The 11,251-nt window shown below is 41.0% G+C and overlaps 1 protein-coding gene across 1 annotated transcript in view; it reads right to left on the bottom strand.

Moving 5' to 3' along the window:
* Positions 1-281: 281 nt before the first annotated feature.
* Positions 282-11,251, bottom strand: part of AKT1 (AKT serine/threonine kinase 1) — a 441,526-nt gene continuing 430,556 nt past the window's right edge. Inside the window, exon 14 of the mRNA XM_086937905.1 lies at positions 282-2,485. Coding sequence (XP_086794031.1) covers positions 2,406-2,485 — 80 coding nt within the window. The 3' untranslated portion in view covers positions 282-2,405. The remainder of the gene's footprint in view (positions 2,486-11,251) is intronic.

Below are 11,251 nucleotides of genomic sequence, written 5' to 3'. Positions count from 1 at the left end.
ATTAGAAATAAAAAATATACTGACCGTTTCTTCAGATTTATTTATAGTAGGAAAAATAAGTCTTCCACATCCGCAAGGAAAGCAACCATTAGCTGCTGTAATTATGTATCGAATCAATTGTTTGTAGAATCTTTTTACCCCAAAACATTTTTCAATAATGATTTTCAGCACAGTTAAGTGTGCTCAGTTCATCCTTAGAAGCGAGACTTCGACATACTTATGATAAATAGAATACAATATGTGGCTAACAGCAAAAAAAATTGAAAGTCATTAAAAACCTCCATTGTTAAAACCATCTTTATTTTGGGTGTCGTCTTGGGAGAAATTGTGTCATATCATACAAGTAAAAATATCATAAGTGAACATCATGTAAAAAAACAATATGGAATGGACTGTGTGCTAAACGTTCCCATTTATTTTCGTGGGAAGTGTAGGAGATGCTGTGGTGGTCTTCCACAGAAAAATAAAAAAGCTAATTAAACGGCAATACATTTCATTATTGTATAGTAAAAAAAGCGTTCTAAAGGGATGCATTCTACAGCAGAATAGGTGCATTTGCTTAATGGTGTGACCACTTTATATGAATGAAAAAAACACTGTCAAGAAAAACAAGAGGATTCCAGGTTGCTTTCTCCAAATAAAAATAAAAAGTAAAAAAAACAATTGAAGGAGACATAAGACAACAAAGAAGGGAACCTTGTCACAAGGATTAGAACAGATAAAAAGATCACCTTTCAGCCTTTCACAATAGCATGTGTGAACTGGGTTAAGATCCTCTGCCAAAGGGGTTTCCAGCTTGGGTGCCAAGGGCCAGATCCATGATAGACTTTCAAGATATTCACAATACATAAATGTACATGTAAAGAATGTAAATGATAAAACATTTACATAGTCATTGGTTATTTTGAAAATCTGGTAAGGATCAGCCATTCTCGGATAATATTCGGACACTGCTGCATTATCAGGAGTCATTGATATGTCTGTCACTTTTTCTGAAAGTAAATTTGCACCTCAAACTTGATGCCTGTAAAGCAGTGGCAATAGAGCAATAGATTTTCAGAACAAAGCCGGCAATTTGATGTTTCAAACTCTTAATTTTGTTTAAAAAAAGAGAAATATCAGATAGTATTTTCAAACTGTAGCAAGAAGGAAATCGCCTAAATAAATTCAGTATCTAACTCAAAATCATTCTTCTGGAAAAAAAAGGAAAGGGGGTCTGGCAATTCAGCTTTGCGAAGTCCTGGTCACTAAATCAGTGCATTTAGGGGACACTTAAACTTAGTGTCTCTGTCCCCCCCCCCCCCCCCAAGTAACAAAATAACCATTGAAATTACAATGGGGACCAGCTTCATTTTAATTCACTTTGTTCTAAAAATCCAATAGAGTTTTTATGTGGTATTACTGTGTTTATTTCTAATGCAAAAACACTACAAGATCTAATTCATTACATGCGTTAAAACGCATTGAAACATATACTCCCATCATTTCAGCTATTCCCTTAAATGGAATGTTTCTTATTCAAGCTCAAGTGAGAACTTGAATATTAAGTGTTTCCAAGGTAAGAATGTGAACCAAACATTTAATATGAGAGGTACTCTACAATAGTAGGATGCACTGTTTGAAAAAAAATCAAACACAATCTTGCATTCATGGTCTGGAAGACCATTGTACAATGTTATATCAGTTGCAATATCATGTTAAACAAGTGGTAAGTTAAGGCAATATCACAGCCAAGTATGCAGGTGCAAACTGTGTGCAATTTGCGCGACATCACTGACTTTGATTTGACCTGATATGCAATGTCCTGCAGCAAAATTCATCATAAAATAATAATTTCTGCATGTTGCTTTACCTCACTGAGGTTATTAATCTGTTCCTGCGGTTGGCTTCTTGTCGTACACGGACACTCCACTGTTATACAGTTGCAATGCAAAGTGGCTTTGACTTCTACAATTATCCAAGACTTGTTTACTCTGCAGTATTGCACTAACTAAAATCTAACTGCCCACAATGTTGACTTCATGTTAAGATAATGAATTGCATGAAATAAATTAATGAAGGCGTGAGGAAGATATAGTAGGGTTTGTCTTTCCAGATTTCCTACTCTTGCTGACATGAAGTTCTTCATTTGTTAAGTTAACCATTTCATTCCTAAAAATGTGTTTTCATTCATTTAGCACAAAGAGCAGTATTTCTCATTTTTGAATGAACGGGTGTCATTTTACAAAATTGTAGGAGTCATGTGGGCATACATACTTTCTGGCTTCTTGCAAACACTTTTAAATTGTTGTACAAACATGGTTTGTAGTTCAGAGACCATAGAACATATTCTACAGTGCGCAATCAATCAAGGTCCTCAAAAATGCTGTCTCTTTTCTTGAATGAAAAATACTGGTTGCAAAATATTAGGATGTTCCGCTGGCAGAGTAGGAAAATTGAGGGAAATGAGGTCTTCTCTCGTTGTCTACAAACTCCAAACTGTCATCTGCAAATAAAAACAACAGCGACTTAAGCACGAAACACCGCTTCATACTTTTCTACTTTAACATAAACAGTGTGGAGTTGTGCAACAATTTTGCAGACAAATTATGCATTATAGGTAGGCTGCTGCATAATAGAACGGGAGCCTTAACGTCGCCTTCTCACATGAGACACTTTCCAATTCAACATCTGTGAAATAACAGTCCCATGAAGAAAGATAACTTCAAAAGTGATAAATGGATGTTTAGTAGTTTTAATGATGCTCATAATATCTCTTATTCAACAGCACAGAAAGCTACCTAATTAAAGAGGTACACAAACTAGAATATTAATGGTGTGAATATCTACACTCCAACACAGCACATTATAACCTTAAAATAATGTATTAATTCAGCAATGCAGCAAATCGCCCCTTCTGGAATCGTTAACTGCTATATAACATTAGACCAGCAGTGCACCACATTGCAGGGAATGGGCAAAGCCACCATCTCCCAATGGGATGGGATGGGATGGGTGGTGGCTCTCCACTCTTCTCACAACCAAAAATACAATATCTGGAGGTGGTCCTACTATCACCCCATAAACCTTCCTTCCACCGTACCTTAAAATTGAAGGGGCCTTCTTGCTCCCTCAAGTATTGGGCATTTATGGGCCAAACATGCAAGTAAAACTGTAGTAATCTCACGTCTCTACTCTGCACCACTTTAGGCGCAAGAGACCCTCAAACATCATTAAAACAAACAAAAAAAGAATGTTCTGATTGGCTCAGGACCTTTTTTTCCCCTTGGGCCAATTGGCTTAGACTGGAGACATGCTCCAGCGGGTCCAGCCCTCGGATTGGTTACCATGAACATGAAGAAAAAAAATTCTGGCAGCTATTACAGGACTTGGGGACTTACTCCCCTTTCCCGAGTTGAATTTTTTTTTTAAAAAAAGGGCGCATGGTAGGAATACCCTGCCCCTAGGTCCTGTGGACCAAAATAAAAGACAATCTGGCATTTTTGAAGCAATCCCACAGGACTCCTGGGGGTATCGAAGCAAACAGTAAAAAGAAAATTGTAAAGGGGAACATGAGTGGGGCACCGTACCCCAAGCCCATTTTGAGCCACAGGCACTCCATCCCCTGGGGCCTGGTTAATTAATCTAGGGGAGGAGACCCGCTGCCTAAGGCCCCGGGAAGCACATCCCCAGGGCGGAATTTACAAAACAGGGGAGGAGGCCACATTCCCCCTCCCATAGCCTTAACCAGCCCTGGGCACAACATCCCCTGAGGTAGATTTCAACAAAAAAGGCTGCAAGGCCTCCCCATCTCAATTCTTCATGGGCTCTAGGATCGATCCCTTCCTTGGGGACCAAATTGAATAGGGTTCCAATTCTTCATAGGCCTCAGGGGACTAAATATCCTGGGCCCGTGCATGGTCATCAGCAGAAATTTTTCCAGGGGGGGGGGGGGGGCAAAATGTTAACGTCATCACCATCCTCTGACATGATGTGTGCCAGGTGGGACACAAGAAACACTGGGGCGCAGAACTAGGATAGACTCAATTAAATGCCAGGAATCCAGGACATGTGACTGACCCTGCCACGGGCCAACAAACACCACCTGTAAGGAAAACGCAAAACTTTCTGACAAGGTGCTTTATCTCTGTCTGCTAGGTGTGCAGACTTCTGGGTCCTCGATCCAACACCAATCAAGGCTGTCTTCAGCACGATTCGATTTTTATCAGAATACTTTAAAACAGCCTATGATTAAAGCACCAGATTAAATATACTGTATGCACAGTGTATGTTAGGGATTATTTGTAGCACACATATTTACCAATATTGGCTTCTTGGTGCTAGAATTCATGATAACTTTTATCCAAAGTTAAAGCACAACGTCAAAGTTAGTAATAAATAATGCAGCAATCACACACGCTAGTGATTTGACAGTGGGTGCTCCCTTTACTAGATTTCCCCGGGCATTGCTAAATTTTACACACTTTCAATTAATTTATACAAAATAAAATGTATAGGTCCAAATGTTAGCTATATTTTTTTAAGAAACTTAGAGTCCCTCTGCATGTAGTCAATGTCAAACTGACATTGTGCGCACGTTTAGGGATTCAATAATAGCCAGCTCCCTTATGCGGAAGCCCGGCACCGTAGATATGTGGCACATGCGGCGCCCGCAGCTGCGCCACATCACAGGTCCAGGGATGCTAAGTCTTACACAGTGGTCGAAGTGGGGGAAAAAAAGTAGGGGAACAGTGGGCGGAGAATCAGAGGGCGGGAATAACCCAAGGATTGGATCTGTGGGTGGAGCCAGAGGTGTGGCTAGAATGCGCAGACATCCCAATTTTTAGTATTTGTTTGGCATTTCACTGCCCAGTTTAATCAACCAATGGATACACAAGAATATTTAAGGTTATAATGAGTTATTGACATTAAAATATATTCACAAAGTGGGATATGCTTCTAATCACAGAATGTACCGAATATTATAAAATGTGGAAACACAAGCACTTTGTCTCCGAACCATGGAGTTTCTGCCATCAGCACTTCACCCTTTTTCAACAAGAGCAATTCAAACATGAATGTCAAAATATCCTAGTTTGCAATTGTTTTCTCTAAAATGATGGCTCTGCCATATTTGCCTCATAATGCAAGATCTGCTGCATGATCTGACCATTTAAACTAATAAATTGTTTGTAGCTCAAACATATCAAAAGTTAATATAAAATGTGACTTGTGTTGCTGCGGAGTGTATGACCTATTGTAAAGGTGGACTGGTCACCTTTCTCACTGCTGCATTTGTATGTTATACGGGTACTAATAAGGCAAAATCTTTCCAGAGACTGTTAGCATGTGTACACACGTCAAAATAATAAAATATCTGAAGATATACTGCATTACGCTGCAGCCTTTTTTTATTTAATGCATAATTTAGTCAACACTATGGCATAATGTTGTCATCCTTTGATGCATAATTAATTCCAGTGGCCCCACAGCAGGCAGCACATGTTAAAAGTGCTAGTGAATGAAGCAGGGAGATTGTGAAGTTTGCGAACTTAGTTTGGTGCGTGCAAATCCTGCATTGCCAATCCCTGGTGAATTGAAGCTACTGCTGCTGAAACCAGGCCAATGGAGGTACCTTTGGGTGAGGCAGACTGCCTCAAGGGCAGGGCCAGCCATAGCACTAGTGGTGTCCTGTGCATTAATGTTTGTTAGTGCCCCCAATGACCATCTCTGCCTTGGATTCCCTCACTACCACCCTTTAACTGTGCCCCCCAAGTCTCCATAACCACACTCTCTCATGTGCATTTAATTGGATTTACAGCGTCACTCATACCATTGTAGGGTGTCAGAGCACTTTACATCAAACACATTACACAGAGACAATCAATATGTGTGTAAATGACTGTATAGAAAATGTTACATAAGACTAAGGACTACAACGTGTTTGAGTCACATGACAACCATACTAGTAGCCCATATAGTTTTATAGTAATTGGTCTGGAGAAACACAATACCCGGAATTTAAAATGTAATACCATGGTTGGGGGTTCTCCTTAATAATCAGAATTGATTTAGGTCCAAAAGAACACTTTTTGGGACATTAGGATAATCAAAGACTGGGGGATGGGGGGGACAATGCTCGAATTTATACCTTGCAGTGTGTATGCAGCTCTTAGATGACAGTTAATAGCTCATTGTTTTAAGTTAGGATTTTAACTTATAAACTGCAAGTAACAAAAGGATCTCACTGACAAAAGCAGTAAATCACTGACCTATTTACATTATGTGCACTTTGTGATCTGCATGGTACATGTTCTTTGCAGCCGGTACATTACCCATCTGAGCTACCTTTCCATGAGTCAAAACTTCCACAAGACAAAATTCTGATCTCTCTCTAGGAAGAACATTAATCACCAGAGTCATCATGACATTTTTATTGTTGCCGAAAATTGCTGGAAGCCAGGAAGGAGGCAGCAAGTGTTTTTAAAACCATAATATACTTGCAAACATGATGCCTTCACCTAAAGTCAGCACCGGGTGCGGTCACACTGGTTGCAGCGCCCTAGAGCTGGCCCTTTCTCAAGGGTCCTGTGACCTCAGTGACTGTTGTTCTAGGGTGTGCTGCTTCATAGGCCTGCCCGCAAGACTGGAGGTGAACTTCAGTATGGATAGTGGTGGACAAGCCTTGAAGGTTAACCTACACTTGTCATGCTAGGGTCCACCTGCTGGTGCAAAGACACCAGGACTTCTAAGGTGTTGCATGTGATTGTGCTCTCGCAGGAGAGCGGTCTGGTGGGCTGGTTATTAAGGCTGAACCTGGTTCCCAGTTCCAAATTCAGCAGCTCTGACCATAGTGCTACATACTCTCCCCCACTGAACACTGTACTGCCCCACTGAGAAAAACTCCCACTGTTTTCAACTACAACCCAATTGTTGCCCGCTATAAACACCTCGATGTGCCATTTAAATTACGCACTAGACAAGAGCAATATGCGGCCTACAAAAAAAAGGAACAACATCCTAGAAGAAGCAAACACTTATAGGGAATGCAAAATTTACCAAACCATGGGAAGTGTAAGCAGGAACAATATGGTTACCTTAATGCTTTTACACTCACTATTCAGAAATCAGCGAGTGCTTTTGCCTGAAAAATTAAGTACACAATTACAGGGCCCTGAATTGACCCATTTCAATGGCCATTGCTTATATCCTTACAAAACGTAAGCAGTATGGTAAAAAGACCACATCCCTGGACGCAGAGCCGCAGCACACATTTTGTTTTCCAATCCACATATTTTGGTACCTCCAGGATTGGTACACTAGTTCCAAGTCCAGGGAAAACAAAGACAAGAAAACAAAAATAGCGCTTCGCTGGCAAACTCTGTAAAAGTGGCGCTAATGTGTTTCAGTGTGAATAAAATCAGTTTGGCCAGTTTGCCACCACTCTGTCTTACTTTATTTAGTTATTTATCTATTTTTCATATTTTTAGCCTTTTATTCCCAATGCTGCACTTTGGAATTAAAATGTCAGGAAAATACTACATTTCCAGCAAAAGCGTCTTTCTTTTTTGGATCCATTTCACAGGGAAGCATATAAAAGAAAGGAGAGGAAAGAGAGTGATAACCCCGTCTTGAAGTCACGGTTTTCATGGGCGTCCGTAGGGGGGGCAAGGAGGGGCGCTCCAGGGGGGGGGGGCAAGCGCCCCTCCTTGCCCCCTCCCTGCGGACGCCCATGGGCCCGTGTATTATTTCAAAGGGGTGGCAGGGTGGCCTCCCTTCCCACAAGTCTTAAAAGGTCAGAGGGCCCTTATACCCTGGGGCTGGCTCAATTACTTTGTCCTGGGTAGCCCACCCCGGGACAGAGAAGTTTCTCTGCCCACATCAGTGCGGGATGGGAAACATACCTGGTGGCACCATTTTTAAATCTCCCACTGGGTGAAAGTATAGGGAGACTTAACAATGCTCCTGCAGGGTGGGTGCAGACTTCTGTTTCCCAAAACAGACATTGCTCCTGCCCAGAGGCAGAAAACAAACAGCTGCTCCCTCTGGGCGGAAGCAATGCTGGCTCCTGGAGTCACCTGAGTGATCACACAAATCAGTAGAGTAACCAAAGGGCTTATATCAAAAATATATTCAATTTATTTTTGATTCGCAATTTTTGTTTTTTTAAATACATGGAAAAAAATTTCAGAACTGGCAACAGACAGACTAACATAACATGTAAACTGAATGATAGTCTACATACACCTACAGCATAGTATGTGGCTACGTTCCATAAACCACATAAAAGTAAGTATTTACACAAAAGAATTCACAAATCAGTTTGTACAGTGAATTATACAGTGTATTGCATGTTAGGTGTTAAGCGTCGACGTTTCGGTCCATGCTGGTCAAGTCGATCCGTCGGACCATCTTCAGGACAGAGACGTTGCACAGCAATGTCTAGTATAAACACAGTAATAACAATAATAAACCCTGAGGCACACGGAGACCAATATCCAGCTCAGCACAAAAAACCAACACAAAAAACCAACAAAGTGAGTTGCGAATTAAAAGCTGACAAACACACCACATGGAACATGCACCGCATGCAACCAGTGAGCATGCGGGTTCAAAACTGCGTGAGGTGGTGTATGACTAGTACTAAACATATCACCGCATGCAACAGTAATCACATGAAAACCCCAAGTAAACACGAGGGTGTATCAGTATCTCTAACTGTAAAGGTCAGCACCACAAGGTCTGTGCAATACTCACGAAAAATAAGCCGCCGCTCTAACAGGCCGCGTTGTCGTCATACTACTTAACCACGTTAGGGGTTGAGATATCCTGGCGTCCCGAGTAATTACCGGTGAACGAGCACGGACTTTGAAGAGCCGGCGCATAGCTGCTGCTTTAGTAAGTTTTACTTGGTTGCTCCGTTTTTGGAGCCTGGTCCTTGTTTCGAATTTCGAATTAGTATATGCCTGACTGTGCAGGCGATTACTCTAATGCTTCCCCTTGTCACTTGTTTATAGATTACGTGGCGACTATCTGACATGTGAGTTGACCTTTGCTTTTTGGCGTAATGGTGCAGGTTTACGTAGTGGCAGGCATTATTTAGAAAAGTCCCACTGGAATTAATGCCTTTTGTTTGATTTTTGATTTACAAACAGAACGACCTGAGTGGCGTTTTTATTTTTCGTGAGTATTGCACAGACCTTGTGGTGCTGACCTTTACAGTTAGAGATACTGATACACCCTCGTGTTTACTTGGGGTTTTCATGTGATTACTGTTGCATGCGGTGATATGTTTAGTACCAGTCCTACACCACCTCACGCAGTTTTGAACCCGCATGCTCACTGGTTGCATGCGGTGCATGTTCCATGTGGTGTGTTTGTCAGCTTTTAATTCGCAACTCACTTTGTTGGTTTTTTGTGTTGGTTTTTTGTGCTGAGCTGGATATTGGTCTCCGTGTGCCTCAGGGTTTATTATTGTTATTACTGTGTTTATACTAGACATTGCTGTGCAACGTCTCTGTCCTGAAGATGGTCCGACGGATCGACTTGACCAGCATGGACCGAAACGTCGACGCTTAACACCTAACATGCAATACACTGTATAATTCACTGTACAAACTGATTTGTGAATTCTTTTGTGTAAATACTTACTTTTATGTGGTTTATGGAACGTAGCCACATACTATGCTGTAGGTGTATGTAGACTATCATTCAGTTTACATGTTATGTTAGTCTGTCTGTTGCCAGTTCTGAAATTTTTTTCCATGTATTTAAAAAAACAAAAATTGCGAATCAAAAATAAATTGAATATATTTTTGATATAAGCCCTTTGGTTACTCTACTGATTTGTGTGATCACTCAGGTGACACTCATAAATGTAAAGTGTTTGTTTTGAATGAATCCTACCTGGACATCTAGCTTTTCTATCTGATATTACCCAGTCCCGGGTGGGATTATTGGGTGGCTCTATTCTATAAATTGGCTCCTGGAGTCTGCGGTAAGCAGTCTAGGACCTTGGGGGCCCTGGTGCTCTTGCAGCCCCCAAATAGTGGTTTGGAGGTACCCTGGGTGGGCATCTATGGACCGACCTCTGGCCCTAGGGGAAGTGGCCCAAAAACGCTGGAGAAGGAGGCCCCACTCCTCTTGATAATGCAATTCAGCCCTGGGGTATGAGCAATATAAATCATACCTTCTCCAAGCACTGCTTAGACTCTCTTATATTATTTATGCTATCTAACATAATAGCATTTACAATAACACCGCAAATCACATCATTTTTGAGAACACAGTGCATGTTAGATGGGCGAGTTATAGTTAATGTAGTGTGTGGCTACTGAATTCAAAACACAATACGTAAGGAGGTGAGAGTTAAAATAATTTGAAGGTGTTGCATAATTTATAAATTCAAAATACAAGTCTAAAACGTATATTTTCTGTGTAATTTAAGTTTGGTTTGAATCTAAAGAAGAGTGGTGCATAAATGATAAATTTAAGGTATAACTATAACATTAGAATTTGCAATCTTTGTATAGTTTAGGTTTGGTTTGTATAGAAAGAATAAATAAAGTGTTCGTAGGTATAACAAAGCTTTAAAAGTTTTTTTCCATTGAAATTTCTTTTTTAATATTTTAATGAACCTGTATTTTAAAATGTATAATTATGTCATTGAGTGGAGTGTCATTAAGTGGAGTGACGTACAGTAGAGTGGAGGACAGTGTTGTAGAGTGCAGTGGAGAAGAGTGTAATGGAGTAAAGTAGAGTGGCATAAAGTGGAGTGGCATAAAGTGGAGTGGCATAAAGTGGAGTGGCATAAAGTGGAGTGGCATAAAGTGGAGTGGCATAAAGTGGAGTGGCATAAAGTGGAGTGGCATAAAGTGGAGTGGCATAACGTGGAGTGTCACACGGTGGAGTGGCACACAGTGGAGTGTGGTACAGTTGAATGGCGTAGAGTGGAATATGGTACAGTGCAGTGGCATACAGTGGAATACCACAGAGTGAAAAGGCTTAGAGCGAAGTGGCGTAGAGTGGAGTGAGGTAAAGTGGACTGGTGTACAGTGGAATAGCAGAGAGTGTAGTGGCGTACACTGCAGTGGTGTACAGTGGACTGGGGTACAGTGGAATATAATACAGTGGAATGAAGTAGAGTGTAAAAGCTTTGACTGAAGTGACGTACACTGGGGTTCCGTACAGTGGACTAGCATAGATTGTAGTGGAGTAGACTAAAGTAGCGTTAAATGGAGTGGTATAGAGCGGAATCGCATACAGTGGAGTG

Source organism: Lissotriton vulgaris, chromosome 9 (genome assembly GCF_964263255.1).
Source record: "Lissotriton vulgaris chromosome 9, aLisVul1.2, whole genome shotgun sequence".
Classification (NCBI taxonomy): domain Eukaryota; kingdom Metazoa; phylum Chordata; class Amphibia; order Caudata; family Salamandridae; genus Lissotriton; species Lissotriton vulgaris.
This window is presented reverse-complemented; position numbering and strand designations above follow the sequence as displayed.